At 47.1% G+C, this 22,694-nt stretch overlaps 1 protein-coding gene across 1 annotated transcript in view; it reads right to left on the reverse strand.

Annotated features, from left to right (window-relative positions):
* HIVEP1 (HIVEP zinc finger 1) overlaps positions 1-5,617 on the reverse strand; it is a 121,603-nt gene extending 115,986 nt beyond the window's left edge. Inside the window, exons 1-2 of the mRNA XM_062490807.1 lie at positions 4,756-5,617; positions 299-443 (exon numbers count right to left, since the gene is read on the reverse strand). Of these exons, the coding sequence (XP_062346791.1) occupies positions 299-338 (40 nt within the window). The 5' untranslated portion in view covers positions 339-443; positions 4,756-5,617. The remainder of the gene's footprint in view (positions 1-298; positions 444-4,755) is intronic.
* Between the last annotated feature and the right edge of the window lie 17,077 nt (positions 5,618-22,694).

The raw sequence follows: 22,694 nt of genomic DNA on the forward strand, positions 1-22,694 counted from the left end.
CTGTAAATTCTCTGATAAGGAAACTGCTTCTTCCTTTGCATTTTCGAAGTTCATGCTGGCTATTGCTGTAAGCTGGAGAATATCAAGAATGCTGTCAAGTACACAAACTGCTGGGATAAGGACATATTCCAGTTATTTCCCTGTGAAAATTAGAGCAGTCTCATGGACATCTAAAACCAGCTTACAAACTACTTTTGGAACAAAACCAACTTCTTAAACACATATTCCTTTAACCTCATAATTGAAACTGCAACGGAGTTTCCCAAGAGCTTTTCCTTCTCAATTGAGAGTGACATACCTCTTAGATTTCTGGGATGTATCTGCTTTGTCCGAGGCATTTTCCTCTAATCTCATGCACCACTTTCCTCTCAGAAACAGAAGGTACAGGAAACAGAGAGATGGCAGCTCCATAAACTTGTCAAAGGGCTCAGTTAATCCATACGCTGAAAAAGACAGAGAGGGAAAGTTATGAGATGTAGGCATCAATAAGAAAAACAAAGATACCTATCTGATCTCTTTCATCCTCAAATGACTATAGAAATTAGCAAGAAATATTTCTGCACCTATTATTTGGTTAGGAAACTTTCCTGTCTGACAGCCCAGGAGCCACTGTGGCAGTCACACTCTGACCACCAGAGTTACACTGGTGGGACCAAAGTCTCTTCACAGTGGGCTTGACTCTCTCCACTCTCACACAGTCAGCCAAGATTTCCTTGCCAGCTCAATACAGGTTTCCCACAGCAGAGTCTCAGACCTCTGGTCCCTTTAGGCAATTTTTTCATGGTGCCACACCAGAGTAACAGCCCAAGCTGGTGCCTCAGAGGAGGAATCCTCAAAGACACCCCGGGTTTTTACACCCTCCCAGTCTTATTCGTGCCATAGTCTGGAGTTTTCCAGCTGAGTCCTGGGCTCCTGCTGTGTCCCTGGTCCCCTGGCAGGGCCACAGACGTGAGCGCCCTTTGTTGTGCAAAGGGTCGGCACCACTTCCCAGCCTCTTGCCCCGGGCTCCCGCCACCCAGAGCTCAACCTGCAGCTCCCACTGGGGCTGCACAACCTGCACTGAATGGGTTCCCCAACAGGTTTTATGGAGTCAAGTGTTCCAGTATCTTAAGAAAACCACGTGAGGCTGGAACTCCTTTTAGGATTACTCAGGAAGCATGAGAAAACGAAAACACTTTTCCACATTTGTCAGCTGTTTTCAAGCCAGAAAACATCTTCCAACAACCCTTGCCTCATGCAAGCAAATCCAAAAAATTAAACAAAATTTGGCATCAGGCTTTCAGATACAGATCTTCAGCTTCGGGTGGGGGAAGTACAGAGGGGAGGGCAAACACACGAAGCATCATCCTATTTGTAACATTACCTACAGAATCCTTACATGGAAGGTGTAAGTTTGGAAGAATTCCCCATGGGATGTTTCTGCCAAAATATCAGTGTACAGCAGAGGATCACGCTAGCTCTTGACCTACCTGCACTTTCCTACTTTTCAAACATTCTAAGCAATTGCTAACAGCTCAATAAGCATTTTGTTCAGTTTCTGATATAGGATGTGAAATCTACTCAAAGACCTATGGAAAACTACTTACGCACAAGAACTTAAAAAGGAAAATAACTGGTGTCATTACACTTTTCCTTCTAAACAAAATTTTAAAATAACAAGGTTCTGTTCTTTTTATAGCAATACTACTTCATGTTAACAGATTTTTCTTTTAAGTAAACACTAGGAAGAATTCTTTTAAAACTATATGAACTTTGGAATGGCCCCTAATACAGGCAAACTGATTAAGGACAGCCACTCGAAGGAGGAAGGATGTAGAATTTTTAGTATTTGTTGTAAGCATTAATTTAGGGGCGCTTATATTGTTTCTCAAGGCAACCATGTTTTTGTGAAAATTTAATTCAAACCAAATTAAAATAGACTACTTGCAACCACCCCTTCGGTCTACATACTGTTGAGGAATATAACCATAATTTTTTAATGTTTCTTTTGTGTCTGTTGCTGCATAAAAAGACCCAAACAGGAGAAAAAAAGGAGGGAAAAAAATTACTGCAACTGACACAAAGGAAAGCTGGAAAACGTTATTCTGACTAAATGATTCTTCACTAGGGTATTACTGCATGTTGAAGGAAAAAATCCAAAACGGAGTACAGTGCCTGTCAAGCTGTTAACTCATACCACTTTATCTGCAAGCAGAACAGAAATATTTAGAAATTAAATAAAACCTTATGCTAACAGGTCCATTTTCCAGGTCTCAGGCACAAACTGGAAATGGAGAAAAGTGGCTGGATGGCTTGAAGCAACCAGTACTCCCCGAGCCCCAGTCCCCCTTTCCTCTGCGGGGACCGGGAAAGTCCCTGGGGCTGAGCTGAGGTTTTTGAAGACGCTAATAAACACCGTCACTTCTTTACACAAGTTATTTGGAGCGAGAGTTAGAAATCCCCCGGGGTCTCGGTAAATTGAGAGCCCTTCCCGACAATTCCATGCAGCACAAATGACATCCTACTGACGTTTTAATGCCACCAAGCTTTCCCGCTGGCCAGCAGGACCCTCTCCTTCGGGGGAGAGACGGCCGTGTGAGAGCCACGGCGGAAACACCGGGCAGAACCCACGCCAAAAGTCAGTCCATCCCTCGCTTGAACAAGGAGAAAAAAAAAAAAAAAAAAAAAAAAAAGGAAGGGGAGAGGGAGAAATGGGCCTTTGCGATCGGGGCGGTCACATCCCCCCGTATCCACCCAAAAATGGGAGAGCGGGGCGGGAGGCATCTCGTCCCGGGGCCCGGGGAGCCGCCGGTATTCACGAGCGGGACTGCGAAGGGAAAGGAAGGGGAAAGGAGGGAGGCAAAAAAAATCCATGAATGAATAAAGAGGGAGGAGCCTGGGAAAACCCCTCTGCAACGCCGCACCGAACAAAGCGCTGCACACATGCCGCGGGGGGGTGCGGGGGGAAGGGGGGAGAGGAACGGGGGGCGGCCGCGGCCCGGCACCCAGCGGGGACGGCGGCGGGGCCGAGAGCGGCCGGGCCGGGGCTCCGCGCCTCCCAGTGCCCCCGAAACCCCGGCTGCAGACCCGGGGCGGAGGGGGGGGCCGCCCGGACAAACCCACCGGGAGCCGAGGCTCACCGGCACCCCCGGGGGCACCGCGGGCGAGCGGGCGCAGCCGGAGCGCGGAGTCCCCGAGCGTCCCGGAGGGGCCGCGGCGGAGCGCGGTGGGTTGGGGGGGGGGGGGGATCCGGGGCCTGCGGTCCTCCCCGTCCCCGCCCGCCCGTTCCCCCCCAGCCGCCGGCGGAGGACAGACACATTGTGTTGTGGCTACCGCGGCTCCACGCCGAGGGGGGCGGCGGGGGACAGCCGTCCCGCCCCGCACCCCCCGTCCCCGCAGCGCCTCCCGAGCCCCCTCCCGCCCCCCCCGGGGCCCGCTGCAAACCTGGCGGAGGGGCCGGCGCGGCGGCTGATGGCGGCGGCAGCGGCGGGGAGCGCGGCGACCCCTGCGCGGCGGCGGCGGCGGCGGCGGGAGGGAGAAGGAGGGAGGGAGGGAGAAAGAGCGGGGGGGAGCGAGGGGGCCGGGAGCCTCCTTCACTTGACAACCTCAAACACAAACATGACCCAGCGCCGCCGCCACAGCCGCCACCGCGCCCGCACACACACGCACACACAGAGCCCGGCGGCGGCACCCACCCCTCCTCCATGCACCGTCCCCCCGGGCCGGCCAAGGCGCCGCCCCCCGGCACGGCCCCGCTCCGCAGCCCCCCGGCCCCCGGCCGCGCCCGCCCCCCGCGGCAGCAGACCCCTCCTCCGGGAGCCCCATCCCCCACGTCCCACTCGGGAGCCCCCATCGCGGCCCTGCCCCTCGGCCGTGGGGCGGTGGACGGGGGGGGGGTGGGACACAATGCGGGGGGGCGGGGGGGGGGGGGCCGGGAGCCTCCCCTGGCAGGCGGGAGAGGAGGGGCGGGCCCGGCGGGGGAGGGAGGGAGGGAAGACGGGCGGGTTCGGCGCATCCGCCGGGGTCCCCTCGGGGAGAGCCGCGCTCCCCGCCGGGCCCGCCCCGCCCCGCCCCTCCCCCCGGCGCCCCGGTCACCGTCGGGGGGAGCGCGGGGGGGCGGGGGGTGTTTTACCTTCTCTCACTTTCTATTGCAGGAAGCCCGGCCGGAGCAGTGACGTCACCGGGTCTCCCGGTCCCGCCCCCTCCCCGGGTCGGGGGAGGGGTCACCGAGGGGGTTTCCTCGCGGCCCGGTGGGGGAGGCTCGGCCGGCGCGCCGGGGGGCCGCTCCTGCCCCACTGCCTCCTCCTCCTCCTCCTCTTCTACTTCTTTCTCCTCCCCCTTCTCACCGGTGGGACCCCCCGGGCACCGCCGTCCACCGCCCCGGCCCCTACTCTTGCCCCCGAGGCGGGGGGAGGAGGGCCACCTCGCCGCCGCGGCTCCCGGGGGTCTCCTCAAGGGGGGGTCCCCGCTCGGCAGGGCACGAGGCACCGCTCCCCCCGACGGCCGGAGCCGCCGCCGCTCGGGGCGCTGCGCGGTGCGCGTCGCGCTCCCCCCTGGCAGGGCCCGGTCCCCGGGGCACCGGCACGGCCGGGAGCGCGCGCACACACACACACACACACACACACACACACACACACACACACTCGGACGGACACGCAGAGAGACGGGGCTGACGCGGAGATCCCGGAGGTTCCTCCCTGCCGCCCGCCCGGACGGGCTTCCCCGCGCCCCCGCCCGCCCGGCCCGCCGCGCCCCGGCGCCGCCGGGGAAACTCACCGCCGCGCCGCGCATCCCGCCGCGGCTACAACTTTCCATCCCGGGCGGCAGCCGGTGGCGGCAGCGAGCCCCTCCGCCGCTGGAAGTGGGCGGGGGAGGAAATACGAGGAGGAGGCGCGTCGTGCTCTCCGCCGCGGCGCCCCTTTTTTGGCCCGGGACGTGGGTTTTGCCGGTGGGGGCTGTGCCGCGGTTGGTTTCCAGCATCAGCTGCGGGGGTGTGTGGTGTGTGCGCAGCCCACACGTGTGTTTGTCTCTGTGCGTGTGTGTGCGCTCTCTGTGCAGGGTCACCGTGCCCGGCCAAGGGCTGCCCTCCCTTCTCCCTTCTTCCCCGCCGCGAGCAAGGGAGCGCTGGGCCGCCCTCCAGAAGGCGAGGGGGCCCGGGCTGGGCTTTGGGTACTGGCTGGGGAGGGGAGTTTGGCTATTTTTTTTTTTTTTTTTTTTTTGGCACCCAAACACCCCGACAAAACAGTGTTGGCAGCTTTTCATTACCATTCGGGTTTTCCATCGGGTTTTGCTTTTGAAGCCAGTACGTGATGTCTTTAGCAAATAAACCAAATTAAGTATTTCTTGCCTCACCTCCGTGTTCTCCCTTCTCCCATGCCTGCACTGCCGTGGCGTACTGTGGGCTCGGCTGTGAGCACGTTGGCCCAGTTACATCCTTCTCTTTGGAGGTCAGTGTCCAGACCAGATCCTGCCTTAAGCGAACAGGACCACCATTCTCAGAGTTTTCAAGGTTTTTGCAGGGCCTTCTTTCAACCTATGTTTAATCATGTTTGTAAGACAGATGAGTATTTTAATCCCCATTTCACAGGGGAGAAAACAAGGCAGGAAGATGCAGAGTAGCTTGCTGTACAGCTATGGACTGATGTGACTCCACTTCTGCCTGAGGTTTTGGCCACAGGCGCTGTCTCTGGGCTAATTTTCCTCTTGAGTTCACTTGAATTATACCTTGAGAACGCTTACAATGGTGGCAGGTTCTCTGCTGGGGGTAACCTGTCCTATGTCCTGCCCAGAAGCAACACGGGAGGCAAATGTAAGTGAAATCCTTGGCTAGTTTGCAACTGGTGGTTAGGGCTAGAGATATTATTCATCACTGAACTGGAGATTCACAGAAAGATCAGACCCTCAAAGAGTATCTTCTGGAGAAATGTGTTCTGTTATTCCTAGTGGACAAGAAAATTATGTTTCTTTATTGTTAGAGACGGTGTTTATCTTCCCCCTTGTCTGCCACCCCCGCCCCCCCCCCCCGTTTTTCCTTTGTCTGGCTTTTAGACTTGGGGCTCTGACTGGCTAAAGAACAGGGTTGCTGTTATCCTAAACACATCAAGCTTGAATACAGTCCTACAGGTGCCATAAGATTAAATTATTGTACCAAGTCTGACCAGTCACAAACCCAAGACCAAGCAGCCTCTGAAGCTAAGTCTGAACCTCTACTTGTTCTGCTCATCTGTCCCTTAAAATCTGTCCCGCAGGCCTCTGGGACACATAGCATCTATCTCCTTCTTTGCTACTTATTGCCTGAAAACCTCAGATTGTGCTCACCAGATTCATCAGGGAGAAAGCGTCAGATACTGGCCCTTCCTCACAAGATGCCTTAGGAAAAGGGAGCCAGCCCAGCTGCTGTGAGTGCCAAAGGGAGTTCTAGGTCACTCATCTCTTCATAAGGACGCTGAGTTAAGTTCAAAATAAATGTTCTAGCCTGTAAGTTGAAATAAGACCGTAGCAAACCCCCTGCAGCCAGCAGGTAAAGTTTCTTGTACTAGAAGTAGTCAAACTGCCTCTCACCAATGAGCGTGAAAATCCAGCCCTCTCACTACACCGAGGAGTACAGGAATATAATAGGTGCCCTTCCTCTGCAAGCAAGCACAACTGTCTTAACAGGAAAGACTCAATGAGGTGTCAAAGAGGAGACAGATCCCCAGGAATGCATATCAGATGGTGGCAGCTGATCCACCCTTGAACATAAAAACAGTCATCTCAAATTCAGTTTGGGGCAGAGGGACAAGGAAGAATTGAAAGTCTGGCCCCTTGGGGTTATTTCCATGGCCATCGGAAAAAGTGGCCAAAGAGGCAGCTGTAAGCTGAGGACTCTCCTCAGCCTGTTCCCCTCGAGCGAGCAGAACTAAGGGCTGAAGAGCTGCTTTGAGCCCAGCTGAGTATCGTTCCAGCAGGCTGCCCCCTGGCCAGGTAAAAAATGCAATCCTAAGATCTTTGAAAAGGCAGCATACCATGCTGTTTATCCCGGGCAGACCAGGTCATCTTTCTCTGTCTGTTTTTCCATCAAAAAAAGGAAGTGCATACCCACTCAGTAAAGTACTTTGGGAAAAGTATTGTGGATGATCGCTAGTAGGAGGCACAGAGTAATCTTCTCAAACCTGCAAATGAAGGAAATTCTTTAAAACTTGTCAGTGAGATCTAAAGTGCCACATCAATTGGCACATAGGGAAAAAAAAAAACCCAAACCAACAAGACCTTTATTGCAGAATTTAGATACTTTTAAAATTTCACCTAAAAGGAGTCCTACAGGATATAGATCCTCTTTAAATGACTGTGTATAGCTGAACAGGGAAGATCATTGAGGTTTTCTTTTTGCTAAAACTCTGCTATTTTTCAGGAGGACACCTATTTTTAAACATCCTCTAGTTTTACTCTTGAAACCTCGCTCACAAACTGGTTTTCTATAATGGCTCACAGGTATTTTATATATAAATATATACACATACACACATTAGGCTCTCAAGAAACCACGATACATTAGGTAGTCTTGAATAATTCATTGTTAAGCACCCCATGATAAATCTCTAGTTGAACAGTATGTGATTTTGCTAGAATTCTTGGCATAAATTGAATGTGAAGCACTGTGGTAAATTTAACTGCTGAGCGTCAAATGTGAAAACTTTACATTGTACATTACATCCTGACATGCAACTGAGAATCATTATTATTAAGGCTTCGGGGAATTTTTGAGGGAACTTCTGAAGGTCTGAAAAGAAAAAGAACAAGACTGAGTGCTGTTCTCTATAGAAGCTGAGATTTTCTCAGAGAAGGGAAATTCCATAAGTAGTCTGTATTGAATTAACATAAAGGTTTCACTAAAAGAACTGCTGTCTATTAGCTTATGCTCTGAGGCTTCTCGTTGAGCACTACTCATATAAAAGTCAGAGGATCTTGGCTTACCTGGTACCAGTGGGTGCTTAGAGCTTTTGTAGGGCTTGCTGCTTCTGCAGCAGGGCTGGAGAGATAGGGCAGCAACCGCTGATGTGAGGGGAGGTCATTTTCCCCTGTTCTGTAGCAGTAGCTGTCACCCCAGATATTCGCAGCTCTCCCTTGTCAGCAGCAGCCAGATGCTTTCCTGGGGGCAGGCAAAGGCAGCAGCAGGGACCTGGTCATGTACCACTCCTCACAGCCTGCAGCTCCACAAAGCTGCTCTTCGCTGGGACATTTTGCGTGGCAATATCCTTCATCTACACCCTTCTCAGGAGGTCCTGAAGGCGGGTTGCTTTTCATTGTCCCATGAGTTGGCTCAGTTCTTTCTGATTTGGAGAAACTGGCATTAAATAATGCAAACTGTTCCATCGAATAATTTTGGCACAACCTTCCTTTTTATTTACTTGTGTACAGTGCAGCTCTGTGTGGTGGTACTTGGTATGAACTCCCGTGGCTAAGAAAAGGTAAAAAATCTGTCCAGCTTCAGGTTAATCATGTGATACAGGGCGCAGTTCACTGACAGAGCTTCACCTTTTTCCCAGGTATTATTAACCAAATATTTTAATGAACTTCAACATCACAGATACCATATCTACTTATTTACATCATTTTCATCTTAATGATGTCAGAGTGTCTCAGACAAGAATACCTGTGTTTAAGAGGCCATGATAAAATCTCTCTTGGTGACTTTTTTCCTTCTCCCTCTTTGGAAGAGTCCCAGCTGCTGGGGTGCTTCCCCAAGAATAATCACAGGACAACTCAATGGAGGCAGGGGAAGAAATAATATTTTAACCCCACTTTAACCACCACAACCACAGCCTGACATCAGCCTACTTTCCTCCCAGCACATGAGGTCTCATGTGGCTGGTCACAGGACAGAGGCCAGACAAGAGACCAGCCACAGAGCACAGCAGCCAATGAGAAGAATACCTTCTAGCAGAGTCCCTGTGCAGTGTCCTTCAGTACAGCAAGCCCTGGTGAGACCAGGGCTGAGCCCCCACCTCATGCAGCATCCTCCCTGCAGAGACACCTGATGAGGCCAAGCGACAGGGAGCCGCTCTCAGCACTTTCCAGGCTGGCCCCACTCCCTGCCTGGACAAACCCATTTATGATGGCCTGCCAACATCTAAGGAGAAAAACAAAGAATAATTAAAACTGTGCTGGTTAAACCACTGTTGCCTTTTAGTCCAAGAGGAAGCCCCAGTGGTGGGCAGATGGTGTGGCTCTGCTGCTGCTGACCTGCCCTTAGCAGGATAGGGAGCAGGCTGGACCACTGGCATGCTGTGAATGCCTCGTACTCAGCACACCACACATCCAGCAGGGGTTTGTGGGGATGTGACATTAAGCACTTTTGGGGGGGGATAATTGCCACACAGAGTTATGAGATCTGGAATGAAGGATTTGGGATAAGGCGAAGGCTCATCTGAAGTGCATGGTGTGATACCATTTGGGTTATATTAAAGGGCTGAGCCAGCACAGACTCCCCACCTCCTCCCAGAGATGGAGCTCACCCAGGCCCTGAGCAGAGTCTTGTGTCCAGACATGAGGCAAGTTTGAGCTTGGGCTGATGCTCTGAAGTTAGTGTAGATGTACCCATTAAAAGCAAGTCTCAAAGCTTTTAGCTTTCCACTGAAAATTACTTCTGTCTTTTCAGAAAGAGCTGCTTCTCTGTAGGTCAGCAGGCTCTGCACTTTCACAGCCCTTTTATTCCCTTTCACCCTGGTATTTTTACTTCTGAGTTAGACAGGTTTCTGAACTTTTTTGTTAAGTTGCTCATATTTTCCACTGCATCTTCTCCTTACCTCACCCCACAAGTTCACTCTGATCTTTCCTTCTCAGTAGCTCTAGGTTTTGAACTGTTCATTTAAATATGGTGTGGTTTGCCAGCACTTTTTCCTAAGCCTTTTATTTTATCAGTTAAAGAAACAGGAGACACATGAGGCACTTAACACAAATGCACCTTGCCAAGATGCCTTCAGTGTTATGCTTTTTCTTTAGGTTCAACCACAAACATTTTAACATATTTGAATGATTAAAAAGCATTCCAACCCAGGCTTTTCTTCCCCAAGTATTTTTGCCATTCAGTGGCCCTCTAGTATTGCTTGCCACAGACATGTGTGGGAGAGGTCTTTTAAATATCACTTTTTGAGAACATTAAGTTAGCTTAGCAGCTTGAAGATTGCAGGATTAAAAGGAAATAAGGAAAACATTGTTATTTTCTGTGGAAATGTTTTGCCTTGCTTCCTTCCTAGTACAGATATGAATAGAAGAAATCCACAAAAGGGAAAATAATCACCATTCTATTGAAAATTCTCAAATATGTTAAAGTTTATTTGATTACTAAAATGTTTACTTTGCAGGCATATTGCAGATCACTAGGCAAAGATCAACAACAGAGCTTCAAGTTCCTTTAGCCTTTATTCCTCAGAAGTATGAAGTGGCATTCAAATAGTACATAGAATATTTGCAGTGGTGCATCACAAACCACACAGGTCACCTTTCATAAGCCATGCTATATCATTTAAAGATGCTCAGTCATCCTTAAATCCAAATGGCTACAACAATAATTTAACATATGGCTTTGCTTTGAATTATCACGGTTCTATGTAATTTTCCTGTTTATGGGGTCTCCTGAAAAATAATTTTCTCTAGTTGTGGCCAGTGGTTTTATAAATCTTTTTAGTCTAAGGCTAACAAGGTTAAGCTCCAATGCTGAGGAGTGTAGAAAATTTTAAAAGCACACTGTAGGAAACAAATGCAAGTTGAAAACACAGCCCTTGCAGTCTTGCAGCTGTCCCAAAATTTCACAAGGCAATTTCACTGTAAAAGCCATGGATCTCATTTTCCAAAAATCCTATCACAGCAGTATGACTGCATCCTTTACCCATTTTCACACACTGATAAACAATTACCCACTTAGTGTACAAGATAGAGGAAAGACAGACGAAGGAGAGCTGCAGTGATATGAATAAGAAACATGGGTCAAGTCTGGCTTCTCACTGCAGTAAGGAGATAAATAATTGGGGTTTGGTTTTTTATGGATCAGCCCACGGCTGCTGCAACATCCAGCCCTGTCTCCCCCTGACCCAAACTCTTGCTCCAGTCTGGTTTGGCAGTCTCCACATGGACTTCTCCAGCTCCAGCTACACATTGCACCCCTTCCAGAAAGTTGTGCCACGGCTTTGTCACATTCCAGTTGAAGCTTCTTTTCATCAAAAAGGAGTAAGACATTTCACAACTGACTCTATCTTCTGTTTAAACACTTGAAAGGCAACATCAAAATTGTTCTAGGGTGCAGCAGCCAGTCTCAAAGCTGTTTGTCTGTTGGCTTAAGAAGTGGTACACTATTTCCTTCAGAGGTGAATCATTCCCCAGCCCTGTCTTTATAGCAAGTGTTAAGGCCTTTGTTAAGTGACAAAAATGTGGTTTATATATTGTTTTGACCGAACTGTGGAACAGCCATTCTGGTGCATTAAATGTGTGTACATTTGTGGAAAGTAGAATTTGACACTGATTCACTGTTCAACTTGCAGATAAACTCATGGAAACACAAGAAAAAGCAAATTAAGACATTGAATCTTCTGCTGGCTTAAATTGTCAAAGTTCCTTCAAGATACTTAGATTATATTATTGCCACAGAAATGCTACAGGAGGAGCAGCCAGTCAACCCCTAAATGCAAAAATGGTGTGAACTCACTTCTTAAAAAAATACCATTTGTCTGCTTGACTAGAAGAAATCCAGCATGGAGGCCAGGCCAGCTGAGATAGAGAGAACCAACATAAGGCAGATGCTGGATACAAATAGGAGACAAGCCTGTGAAGAACAGTTCAGCTCCCCAAAGGTTTCAGGCACAGAGTGCAGTGAGGGGGAAGAGTACATAGCACAGCTGTGAATCCCTCTATGGAGAGGCATTTCCTTTGCGGAGTGATTTTTCCTGTGCCTATCTTCAGGAAAGAATTTGTGTGTCTGTTAAGTCCCCTAATGCATTCTCAGAAAACCAGAGCATGTGCTTAAGGGGTACTTGTATCAAGTTTTACAGGCATCATTTGAGCATGTGAGTTATCCCCTTGGCTTAGTGAGACCATGCATTCCTGGAGTCCCTGATGGTCTTACTGTAGCCTCCACAGTGAACTTCAAATGAAAAAGGAAAGTGAATATAACTAAATCAAGAAAGTTCATTACTGAAACAGTACTGAACACCTCCTCCCCCATCTAAAGCTCCATTTTGGGGTATCTGATCCTGTGAACAGCTTGCACAATGAGGCACCAAGGTCAACGGGGCTAACAAACCACAGGTTGTGCTTTCTGTTTTCAGAGGCTTTGCTGGCAAACATTCAGAGCCAAATCTGCAATGATCCACCATGCATGTTCTAATTACCAAGACAGTAGTGCCATTCTGGTGTAATGTTTGAGAGATCTTCCTCTGGTAAAAAAACATCACCGTGCACTTTTTGTTGTCTCTTAAACAGAAATACACAAAGCTGTAAAAACACTTCTAATTATGTTTAAAAACCAAATCACATTAAAACCAAAGCTGATGCCAAGAACATATTATTCACACAAACCAAGAGATGCAGAAACACTTCACTCCACTGCTATGGACTGCAGGATAAAGCAAGCAGGACAATTCAGTCTGGTTTATGGAGGCCAAACTCATGGTACCTACCTTTGTATCTCCCCTTTTTTGCCCCACGGGCTGCATATAAACTTTATTTTTAATATACCCTTTCCACTTACACATTCTTTTTAACTGCTTCTTCATTCCCTACTGCCATTCCCAGGGCCTGTCTTCCTGTTGTGTTTTGTCTCTTTTTCCAGTTGTTCTCCACACTATTTATCTTCCAATTTCCAAGCACCTTCTCCCTACCCAGACTGCATGAGGAGACACTGTGTTCCGTCTTATTTTTCCCAATCTGAATGTAGCTTGAGGAGTTGCAGGTTAGGAAAGGAAGGATTGAAGCTTCCTTCACTCAGTTCTCTAGCATCCTGTCTTGGCTGACCATTTGGTGGATGCCTCTTAAGCAGCTCTCAGGAAGCACAGAGAAGACACAGAAATGCAATTATCTGCTTCTTGTTTACAAATCTGGGACCTGTTTCTCAGCCCTGTTACTACCAAGGCAAAAAACATTCCTTGATATTGTGGAGTTGGTTAGATGCAGTGACAAAAAGTGATCAAAAGGTGATTCTGGAAGCATACTGCAGAATCCCAGTCCCCTTGACCTATAAAACACAAGTGGATCAGTCTGACAGATAAGAAGTACCAAGTGTGACCTAAACACTGAACTCTGGAAATGCATGAGGCATGTCAGCACACATTCCTTACCTAGACAAGCAAGGCTTTGCAGTAAAGTGAAATACTGAACAGAGGATTATCTATATCTGTGGGCAAAGTCCTCTAGCTAAATATGAACCACAGATCTTCACATCTGAAAATAAAACCATTATCTAGATTTTCCTCCTGCGGTGCAGATGATGTAGCAATGCTGCCAGAGACTCCTATTCCTTATCGCTGTCTTCTGCTGCTGCTTTCCTGCTTCCAGGGGAAGAGTAAACAGTTAACAACAGCTCTTTCCTCTTTAGGTAAAAAGATGACTTCAGTTACAGCACTTCTGTGGAGTGGGTAGGAGCCAGCACCTTCTGTCATCATGACAGCACAGTGCCTCACCTCTGTGCACTCACACACACACTTGAAGAAAGCAGAAGAGAGAAGCAAAAGCAGGTCTTTCCTCCAAGGGATGGCAAGCCAGAAACTGAGATGACCCCACAGCCTGCCCTGCAGCCTCAAGTAAGCCAAGCAGGATGGGCTCAGAGATAGGAACCAAGAGTTCAGACCATGAGGCAAAAGCATGCTGACAGGTCAGATCCAAGATCAAACCAGGAAGGCAGAACCAGGAAGTCAGTTAATAAGTCAGGTTCAGTGATGTCCAAATAGGGCCACAATAATAAGACAGTCCCCACTTTAGGTTGGGAAGACAGTCCAGACAGTGAGTTCAGAGAAAACATCTCCATAGCAAGCCCTAGCCAGGCTGATCTGGAGACCAAAATACCCCCAACAGCTCAAGCAGAGGCTGACAGTCCCCAGGTGAATTAAAAAGGGGCTCTGCTCCCTTTTAAGGTGGTTGAGTGAGGGTCCCAAATGGGGCTGGCCAGGTTTATTGAGAACAGTTATGTGTTCTCAGGACCCTGATGGTGAGAATGAGCAAAAGAAACTGCAAAGCTTGCACACACACACACACACACACACACACACACACACACACACACACACACACATACACACACACACACACACATATATACACACACACACACCCTATATGTCACTCTGTTAATTCTCTCTTTCTTAAGCTCCCCTCTCCATTTCCAAACATATGGCTTATGATTTTAGAACCTCTAAGGCTTGGAATAGACCTTAACTCTAAAAATCTATCTGATGTCACACAGCAAGCAAAAGTTTGGGAAGTTAAAGAAAGACACAGCTTCAATAAAGGGATTGAAAGTACTTTTAGGCAAGAGTTTCAAGCTGAAAATAATATGGCCTGCATTCCAATTTACATCCAGGCTACTTTAAAATCTATTTAAGAATTTTCTGGTTTGCTTGTCTACAAATCATTATAAATCTGGAAACAAATGTTCTGCACTTCCAACATCCTATCCTTCCACATCCTTCCTTTCTTCCTTCCTTTCTTTCTTTCTTTCTTTCTTTCTTTCTTTCTTTCTTTCTTTCTTTCTTTCTTTCTTTCTTTCTTTCTTTCTTTCTTTCTTTCTTTCTTTCTTTCTTTCTTTCTTTCTTTCTTTCTTTCTTTCTTTCTTTCTTTCTTTCTTTCTTTCTTTCTTTCTTTCTTTCTCTTTCTTTCTTTCTTTCTTTCTTTCTTTCTTTCTTTCTTTCTTTCTTTCTTTCTTTCTTTCTTTCTTTCTTTCTTTCTTTCTTTCTTTCTTTCTTTCTTTCTTTCTTTCTTTCTTTCTTTTACTGCTTTGTACTTCTACTACTACCTGTTGTACTCACTTTTAGACTGTTTCCCCCAAATTGATTCTCCCTTTAATCTTCCCATTCCACAAGGATAACTTTTCCAAGATGCTCTCTATTTTTTATTGTCTTTAGTGGCATCTGTACTCCTCCCTAAATTAAAAATCAACTGAAAAATTAATGCTTTTTGCCTTCTCCCTTCTCTCTAGTAGATACTAGTGAGTGTCTGGCACATCAGTCAGATTATTTCAAGCAGTGTGCAGACAGGCTTGAATGCAAACACACACAGGGCTGGGCTTGCAAGTGCTGGATTTCCTGGAACAAGATTATATTCTAATTATCCTGCAGTAAGACAATTCAGGGCTGTTGGAAAAAAATATACAAAATATGAAACAGCGATTCTTATTAATAACTTACTTTTCTTCATGTCTCAGCTTAATTTGGTTTTCTCTGTATTTACAGTCTGATTTTAGGTTATAATTATTCCTGGCCAAATAATCTGAAACAATTTTTAAAACATTTAGTTTTGCAAATGTTCTCGAACAAATGGAAATCCCTTAATAGAGTTCAGTTATTATGTTTATTCTTCCCTTTTCATTGCAAGTTTGTGTAATTAGTTTTTAATTTAGTTTATGTTGGAATCTTTTAATATTTTAAATCCTGTCCATGTGCTACCGTAACCTCAAATGGACTGAGTTAAAGTCATATCTATTTCCAGGCTGTGGATAAATGTTTTCTACTCATGTTACTATTTCAGCTGAGGCTGTGTGTTGGAGTCCCACCTGAAGTTCACAGCTCCTTCTTTGCCAGCAGAGAGGGTTGTGTGGACACTCCTTGAGCTGCTCCACTGCACATGGGCTAGTTCAGACTGCCTTCTTCAGTGGTTTAACTGAGTTCATTCTGTAAAGAAGCAAATGGTGTATGTAAACACATTTCCACCTGCTGGCTGATCAGTGGGAATGGAGACCTCCCACACTGGAACAGTCACCAGTACCTCACAGAGGCATTATCTTACCTGGCTTAGCTAAAACCTGGAAAGCAAGAATGCTGCAAAAACTACATTACCTCTGAAAAGAGATGGAGATGACCGAGAATGGTGCATGGTGCTGTGTGCAGGACACCATGAGCAACTGCATGGGGCATTTCCCTGTGGGTTGGTCTGGAAAATGCAGGTGTGGAGCCAGCATACAGCAAACCCTCCCAGATTGCACAGATGAATCAATAGAACATCAAAACCATCTCTCTGGAAGAGTTATTCAAGGATGATTCATGATCACCATCAGAAGGAAATTATCCAGGGAGAGGACAAGGACAGTTTCAGCTTCTCAAATTGCTTCAGAGAAAATTAATCTAATTCACACTAAACTCTGGCCACCACAAGTGCCCATCATGCCTTGATCTTTAGAGACTGGCAGCTGCTTAGCACATCTTAATGGAGGAGATCTGAAATATTTTAGAAACTACAGAGCAGCCCATAAGGCTCAAACCAACAACTTCACACAGGGAAGGTTTGGGTAGGGACTGAAGCTACCTGCATCCAGGAACATTCTCACGTGCTGGAGAGGTGCCGTGAGGGCTCCTCTTCTCACTTAATGTTCTTATCAGAAGAGAAGCCTCACATCTGAAAAACCAAAAATGAGGACAGTGAAAAGAGAAAACCAAACCTGACAGAAAGAGCATTGCACATGCACATTTGAGTCCAGGCAGCCTCTTGCACTCTTTTCCATCTCTAATTATGGAGGGCCTGCCAGAATCTAGCCTTCAATAAAAGGCATCTGTTCCTGAAGTGAAAACCAGCACTTAGTTGCTAACAGCACACAGTAACTCTACACATTAGTGCAGAGCAGGAAATGAAAAACGCCTTTTCTAACTATGTTATTATAATGGCAATTTTAGGTAGATGGAACATTAGCCGCAGATGCCAAACTGGAAGTTGGCCACACCATTGGCTTTTCAGCAGCAGCTTTGGTCTTTGGAAGCTTTTCACAGGCTGACAATGCTTCAGAAGAGTCTTCTTTTGTCTGGGATTACAAAAATCAATTGCATCACATGTACATAGCACGAATGGTTACCATGTGGACAGCCTCTTCAACCAACTGGCATTTATTCTAGGTTATCACATCAAGAGTGCCACACGAAGCTTTCTCCAGCTTTGTGGCGCAGTTTGTCAGAAGATGATTACCATTTTTAAACTCAATTTTTCTCATTCAAAGAAGAATAGATTATTTTTCTACCAACAGGCAAGATTAGTTCCCTCAGGGAATTTTTCTGTGGTAAAGTGGTAAAGTGTCTTGTAAGGCATTTCAAGGCTTGTGCACAACACCCATGTCACTGTAGTGGTGCACCTCTTGTCTTTTAAATTTCTATAAAATGGGTCTTGAGCTCTAACTACCTTTCAATCCTTCTTTCAATGCAAAAAACTGTACCAGGTGGTGGGAATGATAGTTCTGCCGATGTCAAGCCTCCTTGCCATTGGTAAATCCTTCTCAATCCAAACAGATGCATTTCATACATGAATTTCACTCAAGGTACACCAGAGCAGAGGGGCAAGTTTCCCAGCTCAGCCCACATATCTTCACTACAGATTTTTGGAATAGCAGAGCAAACCAAAATGTCCTGAAAGCCATCTGGCTTCACTCTGGAGGAGTGGCAGAGCACCTTATATATCCTTTTATCTTCTTTGAGTATGGCATAAGGATTAAGACTATGGCATCCCCACCACTAGTCGATGCTTGGTTGCTGCCCTCAGCCTATTTACTTCTCCTTTGAAACTGCTCCTGCCACCACCTGTTGGCACAAATCTAAGAAGATTTCAGACTCCACCTTCAGTTAGGAAACTTGTTTTGTCCACTTTTGGCCTAAGATTCAGGTTATGGGCATGATTTAAAATATATTTCCCTTTTCTACTCCCCCCACCCTTCCACCCAACTTATGCCTTGTATCTGCTGCAGAGACTTGGGACACACTACTTAGCAACTCCATGGTGAATCAAACATGTTACACCATTATTTGATTAAAGGAATCATTCCTCTTCAACTGAGACACCATTATGTCATGGATCTGCACAAAACACTTTCCAAATGGTCTTTCATCCAACAGTCCAGAGCAGCTGTTAATATTTAAGGAGTACCAGAAGTTAGTAAGTGGCTCTAAAATAACTATGTGATTTAAATGTTCTCTGTGAGGTCTACTAGATAGACTCATTGTAATGTTGACTGGGCCATAGGACTGATTGATCTGGCCCTAGAGTATTTCTTTGCGCACAGCAAAGAAAAGGTAGTGTCCTGGTTTGAAAGACAGGTGTTTGCTAAGGAAAGCAGAAACTTCCCTTTGGACTGAAAAATGTGATCCTTCCTTCCTTCCGATTATTATGATTCTGAAATTAAGGGAGCTCTCAGACAAAGATATGGGGGTAGGAATAACAGTTCTTTACTAGTATATCTAACAAGACAAACTAGAACAACAGCAGCTATGAAATTACCCACAAACAGAACAGTAACTCAGTCCCAGTGTTTTTTGGCTTCAGGCACCTTTTCCCTGAGCTGCAGTTCCCGGTGCTGGGGGCGGGCGGGTCCCGCAGAGCCGCAGGAGGGCTGGGGGTGATGGCAGCGCTGTCCCAGGGGGAGAGAGAGATGGAGAGAGAGCCCTCCGCTCACGGTGTGGGTCCTGGTGCTCAGCAGAGTGCTGGATGGTGGAAGGTTACAGTGAGGAGGCAGCAGGGCAGGGTCCGACAGCACTGGGGATGGCTCCCGGTGCTGGGATGGCAGGGATGGGACACAGGCAGCGATCGTCCTTCTCGTCCGAACTCCGCGGGGGAAATGGGCCGAGCCAGAGCCTTCCACTTCCTCTACTGGATGTTTGGATATCGAGGGGTTTCCCTCTTCCCTTCCCTCCCCCTTGTCACCAGGGCCCAGTCAACAGGTATCTTAGCATGACAATGGGGAAAATTCCACAGAGGGAAAAGGGAAAGAACCAACCCCTAACAGGTAGCAAAAATAAATTTCCATACATATACCTTATGTAACATGTATTTCCATGTGTACTGACACATAAAAATGTGCTCAGAATACATTTCACACTGTAAAGGTCACCACTTAGCAGCTGGGAAACACCACAAGAAATGCCACCTGTGCAGCATGGTTTAGTCCTATGGAGTGAGTACTGGAGCCCAACACGGTGTTGTGCTCCTTTGCTGTGCATGAAGGCCATCCCATGATCCCATGCTCTGCATGTTGCTGAGGGTGGGACACTGGTGAAACAGGATCAGATGTGTTTTGATCCCAGCTCGTCCCAAGACAGAGTCACTGCCCTGATGCTACCACCAACTGCTCATCACCCCTTCTTTCTCTACCAGGGACATAATCACACTTTCTGATCTGCCAGCACAGCTCCATCTGTAGTAATTTCCTAACTCAAATTCTGTCAAATGATCCAATTTTTTGGGGGGCAGCACGGTGGTGTGTGTGCCTTTAAATGGCAGTCAAAGCAGTGCCCACGCAAAGGCAGATAATTTTTGCAGAGCCGAGGAACAGTGAGATGTGCTCTTCTAGCAGCAGACCTGAGAGGTCAGCAACCCGTGAGACAGGATCTGCTGCAGCCAGAAAATTGTGTGTGATTGCACCATTAATGAGCTCCTGTTCAATATTCCTTTTTGCCGTATTGCTCAAGGCATGGTACCAAAGCCTTAGTAATGGTGCCACTCAAACCCTGTAGTGGAGACAGAATTACTAATATCCATAACACCCGCCACTCTAGTATCACAAATACCCATTTGTTCATTAATTTTAAATGGCCAGTTTGATTTTTTTTCAGAAGCTCTAGCATTATACAGCACTTTACTTGACAAGAGAACAACTTATGTTGACTTTTGCTGCAAACATAAGCATCAGCACCTGAAATCTGGAATACAGTAGGTAAGAAAAACCCTTGCTTAAATAAGTTTTCAAACTGTCAATGCTTGATTAACATCATATAGGAATTAGAGCAGAACCAAGATGCAGCTCTCACAATCTCTAGTCTTTATCCTCAGTTCTTTTTCTCATGCAATACCCATTTGCCATTTTCTATATAGAACAAGGAAGGATATGTCCCAGAGCAGATTCATCTTATGTCTTCAGCAAAGAAGTGTCCTGAGGGAAAATGTATGCAGTTAAAATTATAGGTCTCAGTGCTGAGAGCATTTTTCAACCTTAATTCTAGCATTGCCCAAAAAGTAAGGTCTTGATATTTTAAAACATTAACAAGGGGAAAAAAGGTCCATTATTTAAGTTTATAAAAACACACTGAAAGCCTAGAAATATGCTTCTGTTTTTTTCGAGTACTCCAGCACACAGAAGGCTGCATACTGTTCTTGAAGACATCACCTACTTTAATTGAAGGACAATTTTCATTAGTATTTGACCATTACCTGATATATCTGACAGGCTCCCACCTGGTATGCAAGTTTGTATATGTGAGTGTGTATACCGTAAATACACACACACACACACACACACACATACACACACACTTTGCCAGTGGGATTCAGTGCTATTTGCTGACAATGTATGAACCAATGAAATATATGCTGCAAGAGGCACAGAGAGTCATAGAATCATAGAATCATAGAATTGTTTGATATGTAAGGGACCTCACAGTTTGTCTTTTTCCAACTCCATTGCTAAGGACAGGGACACCTTTCACAGGGCCAGGTTGCTCAGAGCCCCATCTAGCCTGGCCTTGAACACTTGCAGGGATGTGGCAGCCACAGTTTCTCTGGGCAACCTGTTCCAGTGCCTCACCACCCTCACAGCCAAGATTTTTTCCCTAATATTAGACCTAAGCCTACCCTCTTTCAATTTGAATCCATTTTCCCTTGTCCTGTCACTGCATGCCCATGCAAAAAGTCCCTCTCCATCTTTCTTGTACATTCCCTTCAAGTAGTGGAAGGCCACAATTAGGTCATCCTGAACCCTTCTCTTTTTCAGGCTGAATAAACACAATTCTCTCAGCCTTTCTTCATAGGAGAGGTACTCCAACCCTCTAGTCATTCTGGTGGCCTCCTCTGGACTTGCTCCAGCAGATCATGTCCTTCCTGGGCTGGGGACCCCACAGCTAGATGTAGTGTTCCGGTGGGGTCTCAGAAAAGCAGAGCAGAGGGGCAGAATCTGCTTCCTCAACCTGCTGGCCATGCTGCTTTGGATGCAGCCCAGGACACAGTTGGCTTTCTGGATTGGAAGCACACATGCCTGGCTCATGTCCAGCCTCTCATCCCTCAGCACTTCCTTCTCAGCAGGGCTGCACTTGACCTGTTCATCCCCCAGCCAATCAAGGGGTTGTCCCACCACATGTGCAGGACTTTGCTCTTTATCTCATCAAACCTTGTTAAAGAGATTCCCATGGGCCACTTCTTGATCATGTCCAGGTCCCTCTGGATGGCATCCTATCCTCCAGGTGTGTCAACTGCACCACTCATCTTGCTGTCATCTGCAAATTTGCTGAGTATGCACTCAATCCCTTTGTCTGTGTCTTTAGTGAAGTTGTGAAATAGCACTGGTTCCAGTACGGACCCCTGAGGGACCCCATTTATCACTGATGTTCTCTGGGACACATGCTCTTCTGCTTTTCCTTTCCAAGCTTGACTGACTCTGTCCCACCCCACTATGATGTTTCTGCTTTGATTCTTTTCCTTTGGCACTCTTCATCCCTACCCATTTCTCCTTGTCAGCCAAATCCTTCCTTCCTTCCTTCCTTCCTTCCTTCCTTCCTTCCTTCCTTCCTTCCTTCCTTCCTTCCTTCCTTCCTTCCTTCCTTCCTTCCTTCCTTCCTTCCTTCCTTCCTTCCTTCCTTCCTTCCTTCCTTCCTTCCTTCCTTCCTTCCTTCCTTCCTTCCTTCCTCCCTTCCTCCCTTCCTCCCTTCCTCCCTTCCTTCCTTCCTTCCTTCCTTCCTTCCTTCCTCCCTCCCTCCCTCCCTCCTTTGGGCTGTGAATCCACATCTGAGGCTCTTTGACAAACTACACTTTCCCCAACTTGAGTCTCTTCCTCCCCTCAGTCCTTCTGCTTCACAAGCATCCCTTGCTGTACAGTCTTCCTGACCCTGATGAATGCTCTCCCTTTGCCTCCTTACCCAGACAGTCGGGCTCTACCCCAAAGCTTCCTCCTAAAAAGTGTCTCAGCCCATTAAGGCGCCTCTGTAGACCTTTCATCCAGCTCCATTCTTCTGCCTTTTCTTACCCTGACTACTTTCCCCTGTCCCACTGCCATTCTGATTCTCCAAACTGTCATTGTTGCACCAGTTTCTGACTCTCCCAGCTCCCCTACTCATCCTCCTTTTCCATTTCCTTATCAAGCTTGTTATCTTCCTTTTAGCTTCCTCTGTCTCAGTTATCCCTTAAGCCCTGGTTCCCAGACTCCTCTTCCACAGCTTCTCATCTGTCTTGGAACTATCAACTTTTTGGCTGGTAGCATGTGGATGGATTATCAAAGATGGAAGGAAGGGGACTCAGTCTAGTTTTGTCCCTTCATCCCAAGGCTAAAGTTGTAGCTGCTGCTGGCTCTGTCCTTACAGACACCTTGACCTGATCTCAGACACCTTGAGTACCTTAGCATGTCAGCTGCACAAATAAAGTCTCTTGATTGCTTACAACTTCGGAGCTTAGACTCCAGTCCTCAAGTGGCAGGCCAGACCTTGTGGTCAGAGACCTGGCACTTACACCACTATAAAATAGCCAGGACTATCTTTATCCTTCTAATACATTACTATAAACCTGTACTGAGTATCAGGATC

This window comes from Cinclus cinclus, chromosome 1, assembly GCF_963662255.1.
Source record: "Cinclus cinclus chromosome 1, bCinCin1.1, whole genome shotgun sequence".
In the NCBI taxonomy this organism is placed as follows: Eukaryota; Metazoa; Chordata; class Aves; order Passeriformes; family Cinclidae; genus Cinclus; species Cinclus cinclus.